We start from the raw sequence: 17963 nt of genomic DNA, 5'->3' as shown, positions 1-17963 counted from the left end.
TGTTTCTCGCGATAATGAGCCAGACGCGACGCGCCCCAATGGTATGCGCACTATGGGTGAAGCAGAGCGCAAAAAAAAAACACGGTCGGCTCGGAGACGAGTGCAGACGAGGGGTCGATCATCGATAATATGCGCGCCCGGCACAGACAATGCTTCGGAGAACTGCAAGAGTATAGCGACGGGTCGCTCGTTATATCGGGCAATTGGACTGCGCTGGAATAATCATCATCGGGCTCGTCATTGGCTCGTCGGGCTTTCTTTCGCGTCGATGCGCAAGTGTCCAAAGGAAACTTGATTAAAAATTCAAGCACTCGCTCATTCCAGCCGTTGCTGCCGCTGCTGCTGCTACTGCATCGATTCCCGGACGGGCTCCTTGCTCAGCTGCAGCGAGCTGCCGTCGTAGCCGCGGTAGTATTTGTCGTTCGCAAACGGGGCGCGCGCAGCAGACGGAAATCAAGGCACCTATGCGCGGCTGAGGGATGCACACGGAGGGATGGGAAGGTAGTATTGGCTTTGATTGTAGGCTGCATCGAGGCTGTGTTTTCGAAAACGTGCAGCGGGGGATTGCCGTACATTGCAAGATAGCACAGTACGAGGGAAGGATATGGAAACGCGGGCGGCATGTGCAGGACGAAATGAAGCATGAGAGCGAAAATAGCTGGCGAAAGCGAGCCACAAGCTTATGGCACGATATGCTTGCCCGCGGATTTGCCGAACGATGCGATATACTGCGCAGCGGCGGACTACCGCTTTAATTGCCCTTGTCGATTTGTAACGACTGCTACTGCTGCTGCCCCGAGCGGCTTGTTCGCGGCTCGATGACGCGCCCCTATGCACTTCGCGCGAGCGGTTTGTGTAAGATTTAGAGATGGTTTTGGATTATGGAAACGAGCTGTATAACCGAAATGAATTTGGCTCTTGACTTTGTTTATCGAGTCTGGGTAATATAACGATAAATCAACTAAAAATAGCGTTATATTATTTCTTATTCCGCAGGTGATATACTTGCATTGACAAACACCTGAATCGTGGCAGAGAGTGTGTAACATTCACCGCGTGATAAAGCATCGTTATAATAAACGAATCGCCCATCGCTCAGTTAACATTTGATAAATCAGTACTGAATTATTGATCACTGCATCTCATTTTACCGAGCATTATAGCCAACGCGCAATGTTTCATAATTTTGACGCTGGATCGAGTTAATCTGAGTAGCTCCCTCACATTATGTTTAAATAATTCCTGCGCACATCGATTTATTCGACGGTCTAGCCATATAATACATCGCGCGAGCACAGTTCCAAAAGCGACGAGTATAAATTCGCCCGGCGGACAAGGCACAGAGAGAGAGAGAGAGAGAGAGAGAGAGAGAGAGAGAGAGAGAGAGAGAGAGAGAGAGAGAGAGAGAGAGAGAGAAAGAAAGAGTGGACGAAAAACAATTTGCATGAAAAAACTATAACTTTTTCAATCTCTCTTTTTGGGTTTTCTCGCGAGCGCGGAAAAGCGACTATTTCGTAATCGTCGCTGCCGTCGGGCAGCGCTTCTCCTCCGCGTCCGGTGCAAACAAACGATGGAGAAAAAATGTGGTGCGCGCGCGCGGGGCCGGCCGATTCGACATTTCCCGCGCGGAAAAATCGCGCCAGCAGCCGCGCTGTAATCAAGCCTAGATGGTTCGTGCTGATTGACAATCTTCCGCGCTTCGAGTGCCGCCGCTGCCTCTGTTTCGACATGTGCGTGCATGTGCAGCGCCTCCTGCACGTATAATGGAGTCAATGCGAAGAGAGGGAGAGCGAAAGAGAGGGAGAAAGAAAGAGAGGGAGAGAGAGAGAGAGAGGAACGGTGCACGGCCTAAATTGCAACTGCAGCAGCGTACTCACGGAAAAGTTTGTTCGATCTCTGCGCGCAGCTCTCCGTCTATTTTCGGCGGTTCTCTACTCTGTTTTTCTCGCTCTAGGGCGCTTGGACTTCATTTAGAGCGCCGGTCGTGCGATTGATCGGTTCGACTGAATCGAGAGTCTCTTTCTATACTCTCGCTCCCTTCTCACTTCTAATCTTCCTATGTGTGTTAGTGCAGAGTAGGGGATCTATTCGTTTGTCTGAATGGCTCTGTGTGCAGTGTGTCTGTGTGTGTGTTTCTGTCTGATATCATTTATCGTTTCGGTGCTCTAGTTTTTTTTTAGGTTCGGAGATATTTATAATCGATGATGGAATTGGAGCTGCGACTGCAGAGCGAAGCTCAATTTTGAGCGCATTCGTACGCTCGCCGGCGATTCGAGCGAATCTATAGGTAAATCGATTGCTGGAAAATAGCTCTCTGGATTCCTTTGGATGAATATTTCACTTTGACTGAGGCGCAAAAGTATTGCGATAAACACAAGCTATTTCGAGTACCGCCGACAAAATTCACAGTTCCATTATGAATGGGATTCGTCGCTTTGCGGCTACTCTCCGCTGCTTCTGTATTATAAATACGCTGCAAGCGGAAAACAATTATAAAGCGAATCGAAAAAAACTGGGGCTATAAAAAGTCTTCACAATGATCCGCATGTGCATTCTACATCTCGCTATGTATGCCCGAACGTTTATTTCAGGCCGATATATATATATATATATATATATATATATATATATATATATATATTCGATGTGTTATCGTACATATATTCTGAGCAGTAAGAGATTTCGATTTTTCGTAGATTATAACTCTCAAGCTATTTCCGTCTCGGTCTGAATAACTGTAAACTGTCAATCATCGGATAAATGGAACAAGCCGAACGTAATAATTCATGGGTCAGCTCTCTGTTTTGCGATTCGCCGCGATTATTTTAAATCAGCGCGAGATAACGCACAAATGCTCGCTCGCAGCAGGTAGAGGCAAGCATGATCTGGGTTACGATTAAAATATTTAAATGCACATCGTGAGAAGTACGTAGCCGTTCGCGCCGATAAATAAATTATGCGGCTCCGCAGGTTTTACATCTGCGTTAATGCACTACTGGGCGATGGGGGGGGGGGGGGCAGACAGGCGCATCTGCTTTTTTCAGGGGCCGCACACATTGTATGCTATTCGCAGAGCTCGTAATAAGCTATTGTATGCGAAGTAGATCTCTCGATGCTTCTCAGCTTCGTCTCTCTCGCTCTGACTCTCTCGTGAAAGTGTGCAAAGTAGCTTTGTGTTCAAAGCCTAGAGTATAAAGCGCGGAGTGCGAGTGGAGATTAAGTGCCAGGGCTCTTGATTAACAATAACCCCTGTACAAAGGGGCTCGGCTCTTTCAATTGAAATCAGTTTCATAAGGCGCATCGTTGCAAACACCCCAATTTGGGAATCATCGGCGCACTTAACACACATGCTCTGTTTTCTCCGATAACATTGATGTTCGCGCACTAGTCCACTTTTTGACTGCAATTAGATAAAACAACTTTTTTGCACTTCTCTTGCGTAAGTACATCGCATATCATTAATATTACTTTTACCACTACCGCGAGTATTGGTCATTTTTAATATAGTATTAAATCAAACATACGAAGCAATAAGAGAAATTATACGTGCGCAAATACAAACTAGGACACAGCATGTCAGAAAATCCAGCTGTATTGCACAAGCCAGTGAGTCATGATATTGCATTTTATTTCGAGTCCAAAATTTCCTAAGCTTTTGATACAAAATCATTGTATAGAATAATTATAGCATACCCAGAAAACTAAAAATGTGTCGGATGCCTTATTCTGATAAGAAAATCAGCTCAGATGGACGCCTACATAGACTGTTGATAATGATTAAGCGAGCGCTGTGATTATGTTTGGCATCGGAAAGCCGCAGTTGAATTGAAGATTAGGAGCACGATAGAGTGCAAAACATCATTTCAGTGATTTTAGTTATATTCTTGTTTACTTTATTTAGTGCAAGGCTTGCGAGTTGTTTATTCTACGAAATACATTTCCTGTACCATGTTTGTCAGATATCATATTATATTGGGTAAGTTTTTCAATGATTAAAATAACAATGAATTATTAATTATTGTCGCGCTCATGTTTGTGTTATTATTCAATATTGCTACATGTAATGTATTTCCGATAGCGTGTAATTCATCGCGTAATAACATAACAATACCTATCATTTGTATTTCAAAATCATGCGGGCTCTTTTAAAGCATATTTACAAATGCAAAAATATTAGTTGCTAAAACTCTCTTCGGATCACGAAACATTCCACTCTCGGAACCAAACAGCGAACATCACTTAACGGGAAAAAATTCACTTCCTAACAAAAACTCCAAAGCCCTTAGTCTTTGCAGTATTTCCCAAAACTTTTTCCTCCTTGCACACACATGCCACACGAGAACTTGCCTAAGTATACAAAACGCAAGAAACGCCCGGCAGAGCTTCGTTTTCTTCCTCGAGTGGCCTTTAGTCAGGATCAAAGTTCTTTATAGCTGGGTCTCGTCCAGTGTTCGCAGTTCTTGCTGTGGTAGCAGCTTCCGACGACAAGCAGGAGACAACGACGCCGCCCGAGACGACGACAACGACGGACGAGCCTGATTCTCGCTGTAATTGCGATGATCACTGCCCGACGAGCAAAGTAATTGGCTTTGACAAGAGCGAGAAGACTACGGCTCAAGTGTTTGACGAGGACGAGGATGGCGAGCTTATTATTTGCGCCAGGAGTCGCGACTCGGACGATCGCACCTTCCCAACTATCTGTCACATGATGTGCTTCAACGGATGCACCAAGTTCCGAGTGTACAAAACGATGCACGATAATAAAGAGGTCTCCCACGTTGCCGCCTACAGAGAAAGTTAGTTGCTGTTTTATTTTGATCGATTAAACATTTTCGGATTCTATCGGTGATATTTTGCAGCAAACACATCGCCGGAGGGGAATGACGAACCGAATAGCTTATGGGGGGACATCGAAAAAACGGTAAAAGAGGCCGCGAACAAAGTACTGGGTAAAAAGAAAAAGCCAAAGAGCAACCATGGTTTGACGAAGAGTGCGAATTCTGGTTTGAAATGCGCAAAAAGGCTAAATTAGATAGCTTACAAAATAGAAGCGATAGGACCGTAGAAGAGTATTCTAACGTAAGGAAACAGACGAGCGCGATCTACAGAAATAAGAAGCGGGAGTATCAAAAGAATTTTATTAGGAGAATAGAAACTAACAGTAAGAAAAATAACCCCCGCGAAATGTACAGTGGGATTAACGCCATCAGAAAGGGTTTTAGGAGTAGAGCGCAATTGACGAAGGACGAAAACGGGGACCTCGTAACAAATAACAACGAATTACTGTCGCTGTGGAAAAATTATTTCAATAAATTATTAAACGCGCACGAAAATAGCAAAGAATTAGGGGACGAAATTCACACTGCTGAACTCCACGTGGAGGAACCGAGCTACCAAGAAGTAGAGGCCGCGATTAAAAAACTAAAAAACAACAAAGCCGCGGGAAATGACTCTATACCAGCTGAGTTACTCAAATATGGGGGCGTCGAGCTCACTTTCAAAATCTATAAACTAGTATGTGCCATCTGGAAAAATGAAACAATACCCGAAAATTGGAAGGAATCTATCATTATACCGATTTTTAAAAAGGGGGATAAGACAGACTGCAATAACTATAGGGGTATCTCACTTTTAGCAACGTGCTACAAAGTTCTGTCAAACGTAATACAAGCTAGACTCACTCCATTCGCGGAAGATATAGTAGGAGATTATCAGTGCGGATTTCAGCGCAACAGATCGACGAGCGATAAAATGTTTACCATAAGTCAGTTAGAGAAAAAGTGGGAATTTTGCGAAACCATACACCAACTACTTATAGATTTTAAAAAAGCGTACGACTCTATTAAGCGAAGCAAAATGTATCAAATTCTAGTACTTCTCGGTGTACCGAAAAAACTCGTGAGATTAATTAAAATATGTCTGAACGGAAGCACAGGAAAGGTCCGAGTAGGCGGTAATGTATCAGAACCCTTCATGATACGCGATGGTTTAAAACAAGGGGATGGGCTCTCTACGGTGCTGTTCAACTTAACGTTAGAGTATGTCGTTAGAAAAATGCAGGTTAGCCAGCTGGGCGTAACGCTTAATGGAACAACGCAGATACTAGGCTACGCAGATGATTTGGATATACTGGGGGATTGTAGGGAAACGGTAGCAAGAAATGCGGAAATCCTCATAAAAGCGGTGGAGTATACAGGGTTAGAAGTGAGTGAATCAAAAACAAAGTACATGATTGTGGATAAGCTAGGCATCTGCAGAGGGGAGGAAGATCTCAGAGTTGGGAATTTTACTTTTGAAAAGGTTAGCAAATTCAGGTATCTGGGTACGACCATAAATGATAGAAACGAGATTAATGTCGAAATAAATAAGAGACTCCATTCGGGTAATGCTTGCTTCTACGCCGTGAGTAATTTACTTAAGTCGAGGCTGTTGTCTAAAAACGTTAAAATAAGAATATACAGGACAATAATACTGCCGGTGGTTCTGTACGGGTGCGAAACGTGGGCTCTCACTAAGCAGGCGGACAACCGTTTTAGGGTATTTGAAAATAAAGTCTTGCGTAAAATATACGGGCCGAAGAAAGATGAGGAAACCGGGGAATGGAGGAGAACTACACAATGATGAGTTACACAATCTGTACGCGTCACCAAATATTAACAGAATAATAAAATCGCGCAGATTGGGATGGGCAGGGCATGTAGCGAGAATGGGAGATGACCGTACGGCAGCGCGTGTCATGAAGGGCAGGCCGATGGTAACGCGACCTCTAGGTAGACCTAGACGTAGATGTGAGGAATGTAAAAGCGGATCTAGTAGAAATAGGACAGGTGGGTGTCGATCGAAGAGGTGCATCTTGGGTGGGGTTGACACAAGATAGGGCAGCGTGGAAGGCTTGCGTAGATGAGGCGATGAACTTTCGAGATCCAAATGCCACTTAAAAAAAAAAATCGGTGATATTTTGCAAGTTCAAATTTCTGGAAAAAAAAATTAGTCATGGTTATCAAAAATCATACTCACACAACAGCTGTAAACATCCGACTGTACGAGAATGAAACTCGTTAAAACAAAAGTGTCTCTAATTTTTTTGCAGATTTCTACAAATTACACGACGGCGCGTGCTAAAGCGTACACAATCTACAGGCCCAATAAAAGTAAATGAGAGGAAAAGAAGACAATCTCGGTGGAAGTAACGTCAAAATAAAAGAAAGCTTTCCCATCACGTTCCTACACACAGACTCGATGTTAAATGAGCCTTTAGCAATTATTCGCTGGCCTGTACTCCTCTCCCTCTGCCAACCCTCCTCCGCTCACGATCTTTCTCTCTCACTCTCGTGACACGAGCCACTTTCATCGGCTAGGCATAGGCTGTTTGCCACCCGGAGCTGTACTGCTGCTACTCTCTCGCTCACGCTCCATCCCTCTCCCTCCTCTCTCGAATTCGCTGTCGCAGCAATTCTCATTTAACAGCGCGGGCGCGAATTGCTCGGCGACCACGCGCTCGCTCACTCCTGAATAAATAGGCAATTAAGATGGCAGGACGCACACGCCCGTGCGATAGCGGCGGGGGGGGGGGGGGAGAAATACACTCGGCGCGCCGCCACCGCGCGGGGAAGGTATATCGTGTGAGGCGCAAATAACCTTCTCCCAATTAGGCGATATAGGGAAATACGCGAGAGGCGCACGACAAGTCTAGATAGCCCGAGAGAATGTCGGCGTTTGTCGCGTCGTCGCCCGCCGCGCGATAGGAGAGTAGCAGCTCGCCACGTGAAGCTTGCCAAGAATTAGAGACCCAGGAAGTCCAGGAACTGCCGGGGGAGAATATCGCAGACCCACGGGGTGTCTCGAAACGGAAGGGGAAAGAGTGCACACTGGAGTTTGATTCCACTGTCTGCAGGAAGTCAGCCGGAAAATTGTGCCTTCGAGTCTCTATTGTGTAGCTTATTTCGTTAAAATTTATATTTGAAAATATACGAATGACTTTATAAGCATGAAATTTATTCCTCAAGTTCTTGCGGCACGAGATGCTCAGTGCTCCGTAAAATCCTCTAAACATCTCCCGTGCGGGTCGTCTCAATATTTCTCGCATAATTAAAGCCATGTTTGGCATTCGCAAAACAGCGCGAATATATTAAAATTGTTTAATTAAAAATTCCCAACCGAGCAGTTGGACAAGGGTGCCGAGCAAGGAAAAAGCTCTCAAGAAACAGCCGGGCGAAGGAGAATAAAAAAAGGGGTGAGAGATAGTACAATGCTAGAAAGATGAAAAGATCTCTCGAGCAAATGAAACTGTACACGGTGGCAGAATTTAAACATTCAAATTAGCCCGTTTAGCAAGTCAAAGTGGCCTAATGCGTACACCCGACGGCGCGCCAATACCGTAGCACCGTTGATTCTGCATGCTACTCCAGAGATCCTAATATTCAATCGATAACCCGCACGTCTTATCTCACCAGTGCATGTATGTTACGTGCGCGTCTCTCCGATGGCTTAGCGCTGCGGCTGCTGTGTCAATTCCGATTGCGGATATTGAACATCGGGTAATTATACGTTTTTGATCGTTCTAGTTAGCATCAGCAGAAGCGTTTATTGCGGGTCGGGGGAATTGACGAGGTGGATGAGCGTTGTGTGGAAACGTGAGTATTTGTTTTGATAAGTATTTGCTCGGCAATCTGCGGAGATGATCCCGTGTGATATACTCGGAATTCAGAAAAGTACAATTCAATAACGTTCAGTGATTGGCAGTTTACGATTTAAATGAGAGAGGGAATGTATCGCTATCGTTATGTTGTTATGCAACATTCATAACGCTCCTAGACAGAATAATAAATGTGGCAGTCGATTTTAGTTTGATAGAATTTAGCATTAATAACCAATCAGACAATCGAGAATCATTGAATTTTATCAGTCTTGTCATACTCGAATAATCTAATCCCCTTTCGACGCATACGATTCAGTATTAACAAGATGAAACAGTATTAACAAGATGAAGTAAATACGCGTATATTCTGTGAGATCGACGTTGCTGAAGTTTCAAGCCATATTCCGCTCTCTGCTTATCGATATCAGAGCTCGCAGATATTTACGCGAGGCTATGACGCAATGCTTTTAATGTTCGTCGCAATGCAAGAAGTTGTGAATATTCGAGAGTTTTCTTTTTTACTGCCAACTTAACGAGTGACAGAAAAGTTTGCTTTTTCAATCTCTAGAAAGAGGGACTTCATGACGCGCATAATTGCCCATAAAAACAAGAATGCTCGACACTTCTGCGCGCATTTATACGAATTTACGTTTTGCAACAACAAACTTGTAGCACCTTAACCGAGGCAAGTTTGTTCATTTGCGCAACGTCACGAAACTTTGCGCTGCATTTTTAATTATGCAAAAACAATTTTTCACAATCATTCCTCGAGCAAGCATTTTTTTATCCAGTGGGACGAGATTTCGAAACTTGTCTCTGACGTTCGCTTTCCAATTTCCGTTTTGTACCCATCTTGTACTTTACCCAAGCTCTGAGCGAATGCAAATCATTACCTAACGAAATTGTAGATTTAAATTTCAATCCATACAGTAGCTCGCGAGCAGTTCTTCAAAGGCTTCCTTTCTTGCTTTGTGCGCGCGCAAATCTCTCGGCGTACTTTCACTCTTTGCCTCGTTGACTCGCCCCGGCATGTGATCACTCGTCGATGCGCGTCGCTTGCTACGCTTGAGCAACAGAGTCTTACACGGTAGTTCCAACGCTCGAATTATCCCGAATCGGATGAGTAAATTGAACAAGATCATCGTCCGGCAATTTTTCAGCGACAGATTTTTCCTCTCCGGCTATGCCCTCAAAAAGCCATATATCGGAGAGTGGAACTTTATTCCTTAATTAAAGTGATCCTATTCTTGCGCAGCACTAGTCGCTGAAGCGTAATAAAAATCTCTTGACCTCGAGCGTTATACCGACGAGGCTTTTTCTGTCTCTTGCCGCGCTCTTTTGGACTCGAGGATTTGAAGCTCCGCGCACGGCAGCATTCCCGAGCTGCTCTGTCTCTCTCTCTCTCTTTCTCTGTGCGCGCGAGCGACTGTGTTTCTCCGAGCGCAACTGAATTTTCCTCGTTCCTTTGGATTATTGAGAAAATTGTCAAGTTACAGAAGCGCCAGCGGCGGGGAGTGGCTCTGTCCCGGGAAAATGAAAAAAGACAGACAGCTTCAGGAATAAGAGAGAAAGAGAGGAGCAGGGGATAGGCAGGAGGAAGCTCGCGAGAAAGGGTGCAGAGAAGAAGAGCCGGGAGAAGGAGGAGGAAGAAGAAGGTAAAAGAAAGCAGGGAACGGACTGGAATCACGCAAGTCATTCCGACCAATTCCAATCCGCTTGCGTTCGAAGGGCTCTGCGTGTACGGGATTTCTCGGCTGTGTGTGTGCGCGCGCGCTCGCGCGTCTGGCTGTGTGTTAAACTTTCATACTTTCGCGAAAACTGGGGATATTCTTATTATGCGCCAGCGTGCGGCGTGGGGAGGGGCGTGGGTGTAATCGGACGCACGCGATTGCAGGCGATCGTCGTTACGATTTTTTTTGTCTCTCTCTCTCTCTCTCCCTCTTCTTCTAGAGCTAATGCAGGTGCCTCCAGTTTGCTCCTTTTTCCCTGGCTCCTACCCGCCGATTATATTCGGATTTCTTTTTTAGACACGCTTTGACTTTTATATTCGCGGTTTGCTGGATACGCGATTTACGGAGAATTCCGCGGAATTGGAAGGTATTTCGATGGCAATCAGCGCTGGGTTTTTCTCCAGAAAGCACGAATTATTCGTATTGTCTATCGAATCAAGATGCCTTCGTTTATGCAGGGTAAATTTTTCAATTTCCATCATTGCTCCGAATTTTTGTCGGATACTTTCAATTATTGAAAAGAATTCCATTTCAAAGCGTTGAATGAGTAAGGCGATGCTCGATATTGAATTACGAATTTTCTTCATACGAGATTACACAAAATCATTCAATCCGAATACGCTAGCGAAGTTTTTGCAATGATCGATTACATGCACTTTTTGCTGTATTACATGGACATTCATATAGTCACTTGCGCCACGGCATCGACAGCCAGACGGATTCGATCTGTTCTTGCTAATTACCAGTCTAGCCAACCCTATATCAAATTTCATGATTGCCTTCGTATTTCATCGAATAAATGGTATATTTGCATGCGAAACACGGGATAAGAAATTTCCGCATAACCGGAAAATTTCCACGCGATCTTGTAGTTTTACACACAACTTTTTACAACAATGATATCAGGACATTAATAGTTGACACCGTTGAATTATTTTCTGAAAATGCACGAAAACGTCTGGAACGGGGTATAAAAATAAGTTTACTTCATTAGCTGGCATAAAAAACATTGCGCAGATTAAAATACTCAGAGGTTAATTTACCTTATACAAATTCCCGCCTTCAACGCATCAATAGTGTATATTCGTAGTTGTATCAAGTATGTCGTTCAGTGGTAAACAAATTAATTAGCGAGATTTGAGTCTCTTTGAAAATCCACTTTGATCGATGCATTCTTCATGGCGGTTTCGCGGAAATAGAATACGAAGAATCTCTGGGAGCTAAGAAGCAGAGGGAAATTAAATAAAGTGCACCAGAGGTCAATATTTTCGCTTGGCTAATTTTCCCTTTCTATTATTGATTTGTTGAGCTTTTCACAGCAACGGGTATTCTAATTGTCACTAATATCTCCTAGCTTTCTGTCCCGCTATTCCGATCAAAAAGAAACTTCGTTAGCGGGTATACAAAACTTTTAGCATTCGGTATTTCAATTACGGTCAATAAATTCTTATCCTAAAAATACATCTCCATTTGAGTAGAGCTCTTCGAAAACGCTTCCCTCTGACCAATATAGCCCGCTCGATCTTGCGAGTTCGAGGCGTCGCGCGCACATTAGTCAATCCAGAAGCATCAATAACAAGCAACCAAAAAAAGCACATCTCACTCTGTTCGGTCTCCTTCCTGCAGTCACGTCCACTGCTCTTGCCTCTGCTGCGCTCAACACTCGCGCTTCCAGCTCATACATATACACAGAGAGACGGGTACACCAATCCAGAAAGAGAGCGAGCGCAGCTATGGAAAGAAAGAGTTCGCGGCGTATACCTATACACGCACTCGCGGCAGCTTGGGGATGAACAGCGATAGCGAGAGAGCGAGGTGGGGAGGGGATGAATAGCGTGCACCCCGCGCGCGCGTTGCGCGTCAGTGGTGGGGGTCAAAACTCACCCTCTCTCTCTCTCTCTCGCTCTCTCTCTCTCTCTCTCTCTCTCTCTCTTTCTCGCTGGCTCTTGCTCTCGAAATATACAGCGGCTGGCGAACCGAGGGAACTTCAGTCTCGACGCGACACGCGCGCGCGCCTATCCAGACAGAGCGACGCGCTTTTTACGCTGCATCGAGGCCCGCACGGTGTCGGTTGCGCTATATTATCGCGCATGAGTGTGTAATCGAGAGCCGCAGAAATTGAAACAGGAAGAGGATAAAAGTGGCGAACTGGTAGCTCGGTGCGCGCCTCTATATGAGTGTCATCGTCGACTCAGTGACTGTACTTTTGCGCGAGGCTTGACCTTGTCGACGGCTTGCGGAATATAGAGAGGAAAATGCCGGTATCCGGTGGTGGTGGTGCTTTTGCGCGCAGATGGTGCAGATGGAGGACTTTGTTCTTCGTCGTCTTATTCTTCTGCAGCAGCTGGAGCCTCGTCGAGTCGCAGCTTATCGGTGAGTAGCGGGAGACCATTCTTCTTTAATCTCTCTTCCGAGCTCCGCTGGCAGCCTTTTTAATTTACAATGAATGTTTGTGTATTTACACTTTAATTCGCCGGAGTAATTGCCAGCGCCGAGAATAGCGCTTGTCGGTGTTGTTTCTGACCTTTTGCTTAGCTGCTCCTCTCCTTCCCTTTCGCTGTCCGAGGCTAAAAGAATTAGCTTGCAGAGCGCAGAAACAGCGCGCGCTCGCGGTGTATTTTTTCCTCTCTCCCTTTCTCTGTCTCAATTACTTTTATGTTGTTTTTAATTACCACTGCAGCAGGTCGCGCCTTTCCTTCGGCTTAAAGATGCTCGCGTTGCAGCGAGCGCGTGCGTCTGCGGCGCGTTTCGTAATTAGCCCGTATATTTATTGGCAAAGCGCGAACCGAATGAAAGCGCTCTCATTCGGAGGGGGTGAATTTTTTTCCCCGGGAAGTTTCGCGCTCGGAATCCCGTCGCGGCTCGTTCGGGAACGCGAGGCTATCGAGTCGTGCGCGCGTCAGTCCCAGGTACGCGAGAGCAATGGAAATTAATTTCTCGAACGAGTAATTACGTCATGAAGCGCACACGGACGAGGAACGTTGCAACTGGCGGTTATAGAGGACGGGCCACGTGCTTCTGCATACACGTCTAGGAACTCGAAGCGTGCATGTAGCATGTAGCTCGCGCGCGCGTTCATTTAGCCGATTGACTGGCCTCTACGGGCTCGAACGGTTTCCGTTCGGCCGAAATTTTCCTTCTCTCGTTGGCGTTTTTCCTGACTCTCTCCGATGTGCTTTTTCTTTCGGTTATACCCCGGATTATGTGAGAAAGGCAGGCTTTCGGAGAGAATTTTTTACTCGGTAGAATCAGAATTCGTTTTATAACCTAAGTTTACTCACATTTCTCTCGCAAGCCTTTGATCTTTTTGAGCGCCTGTTATCTCTGTAAAACTAGTAGAGCAGCAAAAACAGTTTACTATGCAGGCAAACGTTTGTTTTTACAAAAGGTAATGGATCGATTTGTGAATTCGATTTCCAGGAACGAGGGTGGAAGGTAAAGTGTTTGTCGTTTACGTTCGAAGTTACAATTATTAATAAAGGGAAGAATTTAAAAAGGTGCTTTTTTTACTACCGTAACCGTTGGAAGATTCTTGCAAAAAATCATGATATTCTTATTCGTCTATGTACAATAGATCCTGTTACAAGGCAATGTAAAAATACCAAGATTTTAATCGTGTAGGTATTTGAATAGAATTACTGAAACAGTCATGATACTATTCAATCAGTATTTTCTTCTCTTAGCTCTTAAAAGCTTATACGTATTGAAGTATGTTCATACATTGTACCTCTAGAATTCATAAAACATTACTAAGTTATGATAAAAAAAAACACGTGCCTCTAAAAATTCGTTCTATTCGTTTTATAATAAGCAACAGAAATGGGTAACATATAGCGAGTACTTTAAATTGAATATTTCATAAAATTAATTTCTCAAGCTCCGCGCGTTTTATTAAATTACCTTCAACTATGCCTGAAAGTCTAATTTAAAACATCCGTACAATGAAAGAAATTATTTCTCACCTCGTTACTTTAATTATATACTTGAAGCAAACTGCGTTGCAATTGCTTATGATAATATGCAAAAGAATTAATGTTATTTTAAGTTCGAAATGTATGATATGAAATACAGTTTTTGATTGCATGCTTCACTGAAGTGTGAAGTTTTAATAAGATAGTTTAATTGACAATGACGGCTGTAAAACATAAATTATGAATGCATACGGTTTCAGTCCCGAGGCAGTCGCGGCCAACTTCAAACGAACCAATATTTATTCGAATCGTTCCCGTCGTTCTTGTTTTACATTCATTAGCAACTTTCGAACTGCGCGTATTGGCTTAGTTCAGAATTTCTCCGCAAAATTGATCCAAGTAATTAGAGAGAGCATATAAATTGAAAAAATTTCGCAAAGAAGCATTGCAATCGGTCACTACACATCGTCCAATAATCATAGCGCCAGACAATACCGGCGACGAAGGCGATAATTGACCGTTTCAAAGTGACGCGCCCGACACGCGTTTCCTTGCCTCTGTTCCATCAAGCCCGCTTCTGCTGGCAAAACCAGATCGATTTCCAAAATGAGACTTGCAAATGTAGGTGGCAAGGAGAAGAACTGTTTGACATCGCGGGTCTGCCGGGGGCTGGCTCGCCTCTGCTGATCGCGTGCCTGGGTCTCCGCGAATCGATATCATTACCGGTTGCCATGAGCCGTAGCGGGAGCGCGAATATATATTCGAAAATCCCGCGCTAAGCCAGTCGACGCTCCCCGCCGTGTGTATACGTGTGTACACCGCACGGTTGCGTTTGTGTCTTCCCGATGTGTTTCTGGGACGGAGCGTCAGTGCACTGGCTGTGCGGGGGTTAAAGTGCCCGGAAACGTTCTGCGGTTCCGGGATGGTCAGAGTTTTCGCTATTCTCGAATGAATTTTTAGGTGCTTTTAGTCGTTTTACAATTGTACTGCATGGTCATTTATATTTTGCGCTCGAGGAAAAAAGTCGACGAATTGGGCATATTTGTTTCCATCCGCGGAAGTTTCAAGCTTGTCGACCTGCTCTCGCTGAATTTTTTAAACAGGCGAAACTTCTTTACGCCGTGTAAGACTAACACGACGTCGGGGATGCATTAAAGATATCGGGTTTAGTTACCGATTAAACTGTCAAACTCTGATATTTCGAGTTTTCAATCCGCGATAATATTTTCGCGTGAAAATTAACATTTTTATTAAAACTTGGTGTGCATTTTCAACAATATTTCCTATACAAGGTTAGATAAGCGAAGTGATAACACTGCATTTTCACAAGGTAAAATCATAAATCGCGAGTTTATTTCAGTTTTCGAGGATCCCGACTTTCAAAAGCCAACTTTTCTTCCCTCCTCGTATCCCGTCTTTGTACCAGCTCCTCCAGTGAGTCCTGAGAAATCGTAATCAGGCCGCGCGAGCGCGCTGGCTCATGCCAGGCAATAAAAGCCCGTAAGCACGTATTATAGGCAGCGCGTGCCGATGCACGAGAGAGAGAGAGAGAGAGAGAGAGAGAGAGCTCGGCTCAATCGGCCGGGTATCGAGCAGGTGGTCGACGCGTGCGGTGGGGGATATCGAAGCATTTTGTCACGCATGCTGTAACGCGGCTTTTTTGAGGCTTCTCTCCGCACTGGCTTATGCCGATGGTTATTTGAATCCGATGAATAATGGATATTAAAGTTGGCGTTTTTGAGCGGCCTGTATGGACGGAACGCGCGTTAACGATTTTTTATTTTAACGAGAGTGAACAGTTCATTTTTTATGTCACCGCAAATTACTGCTTGAACAATATTTTTATCGACTTTGGAAAATTCACGGAGCGACGAAAGAGTTGCTCGTGGCAAAAAACGCAAATTTTAATATCAATTCATAAACACGTACTGATCGAGAGGAGATTTTGTTATAAGAAATATTAATCAAATTACGCTAAAAACAAGGGGTGGAATTTAATATCCTTTGAATTAATTAGCTAGAGTTAAGGAGGCTGCTTGGCAAAGACCATTAAACGAATGTCAAGAGATACCTACTCTTCACTGCGTGATGATTCACAAACGCACTTTGAACTTAACTTTAGTTTAAGCTTGAGTAATTTCGTAATTCATTTTCTTTTGCAACATTTTTTTTTTCCTTACGTGAAAGATTCAAAATCCGCGGCTTGCACATTGCCTTATCTTATAACTGCAAAATAAATTTTTCCGAATTAATAATCTTCATACATATCTTGGGAATAAAATCGATTCGCACCGAAGTATTCAGGGATAACCCGTATACCCGGCACTCTTCGAATAAGGTCCATGAAAAATGAAAGCCGCAGCTCGAATATTATTTACCCGCTCATAATATATCCTGCTGACGATCGTTTGGCCTAAAAAGCCTTATTTCGTTCCAGTAATTCGCCATTCATTAAATCTTGGCCCAAACGAGGCCAGACGCAGTAAGTAAGCTTTCTTTCAGAAGCTCTTGAATAGTCGCCGCGAGATCCTTCCGTGAATAATTCTCGAGTGACAGCGTAACCGCCTCGACGAACGCAAGATGAAAGAGCCGCGAAAGAAGTATAGCGGCAGTCGGAGAAGAACAAAAAGCCTCCGTCGAGAGAAAAAGCCGTATAGCAGTCGGTGGCCCCTCTCGCTGCTTCATTTCACATTTGAGTCCGCGTTTATTTTCATTTGTACAGCCCGAATGAAATTTGCAAAGCCGATCGAATGCAAATCCTGGCTGCATCGAGGCGCAGCAGCCGAGCGGCCCGCGAGCCCGTAAATTTTCATGGAATTCTTTAAACGTCGCCATAACTTAGCCGGGCGTCAGAGTATCGATTGCGGCGATTGGCTTCTCAGCCGCAGCTTCAGCAGCAACCGCCTCGAGAAAACGGGGATAGGAACGAAAACCAATAAGGAGGAAATACTTTCGGCTGATCCTCCGCCTCGGCTGTTACGGCTACCTCTTTATACCTCTCGAGTGCGCATATCTGTGTCCGTAGCCTCGTTGCACCGTGAACCTACGTCCAAATTCAACAAGTCCCGGCTAGACCACTGCCCATTATGGTCTCTTTCACGCAGGCTCGTCGCGGGGACGAGCCTCGGGGCCGTTTGGTAGTAGAAAAGTTGGCTGATGCTGCCCAACGCTCGCGGTCGTGACGGACTGCAGTCGGGCGCGTAATTTTTCCATTTCACTCGCGGAGGGGAAATTTATCTTGGGAAAAGAGTTGATACGCGTGCAACTTTGAATTTACTTTGAGAGGGAGCGAATTTCTCTGCGGATCCACGGCAAATAGTTGCTCGCTTTGTTTGCTCGCGGGATGATGCTGCCCTCCGAGTCTAGAAATTCTGCTGAGCAAACGAGCAAAGTGTCTAAAACCGGCTTAATTAGTCGGATTTTAGTTGGGAATTGAGTTTTAGACGCGGTCAGTCCATACGGATGCGCAAAACATTCATATTCAAGAGACTGATGATTTTTTGAAAGAATTTGAGTTTTTTTCGCTTGCTTGTGGTAGAAGCTGATTTCTTTAATTTTAATCGTTATGCCGAGCGTTGTATGATTTTGATTTGTTTGGAAAATATTTTTTGCGATTAAAATTTTACGTACTTTCTGAAAAAGGGTTGATATTTTAGTCCCATTAATGTAGAGATTACGCATCAT

General features: G+C 44.5%; 2 protein-coding genes across 7 annotated transcripts in view; both read left to right on the top strand.

The window, feature by feature from the left end:
• Positions 1–3746: 3746 nt before the first annotated feature.
• Positions 3747–7993, top strand: LOC116416908. Its single transcript, XM_031927291.2, has 3 exons — positions 3747–3976; positions 4449–4796; positions 7091–7993. The coding sequence occupies exons 1-3, from the start codon at positions 3949–3951 to the stop codon at positions 7120–7122; spliced, it is 408 nt and encodes a 135-aa protein (XP_031783151.1). The 5' UTR covers positions 3747–3948; the 3' UTR covers positions 7123–7993.
• A 532-nt stretch (positions 7994–8525) lies between these two features.
• Positions 8526–17963, top strand: part of LOC100123033 (neurotrimin) — a 179948-nt gene continuing 170510 nt past the window's right edge. For 2 of the 6 annotated variants that reach the window (XM_031927288.2, XM_008218460.4), the window contains exon 1: positions 12356–12741. In XM_031927288.2, coding sequence (XP_031783148.1) covers positions 12624–12741 — 118 coding nt within the window. In that variant the 5' untranslated portion in view covers positions 12356–12623. Of the gene's footprint in view, positions 8634–12316; positions 12742–17963 lie in introns of those variants that run through there. The other 4 variants (XM_031927289.2, XM_016984752.3, XM_016984751.3 and 1 more) reach the window with 4 other exon arrangements.

This window comes from Nasonia vitripennis, chromosome 3 (assembly GCF_009193385.2).
Source record: "Nasonia vitripennis strain AsymCx chromosome 3, Nvit_psr_1.1, whole genome shotgun sequence".
Lineage (NCBI taxonomy): Eukaryota > Metazoa > Arthropoda > Insecta > Hymenoptera > Pteromalidae > Nasonia > Nasonia vitripennis.
This window is presented reverse-complemented; position numbering and strand designations above follow the sequence as displayed.

Excerpts from the sequence above, each read along its gene's own strand:
- LOC116416908 (XM_031927291.2), top strand. The coding sequence starts at position 3,949 with ATGTTTGTCAGATATCATATTATATTGG. Across the intron at positions 3,977-4,448 it reads CAGATATCATATTATATTGG|TGTTCGCAGTTCTTGCTGTG; the intron begins GTAAGTTTTTCA and ends GGTCTCGTCCAG. Across the intron at positions 4,797-7,090 it reads CGTTGCCGCCTACAGAGAAA|ATTTCTACAAATTACACGAC; the intron begins GTTAGTTGCTGT and ends ATTTTTTTGCAG.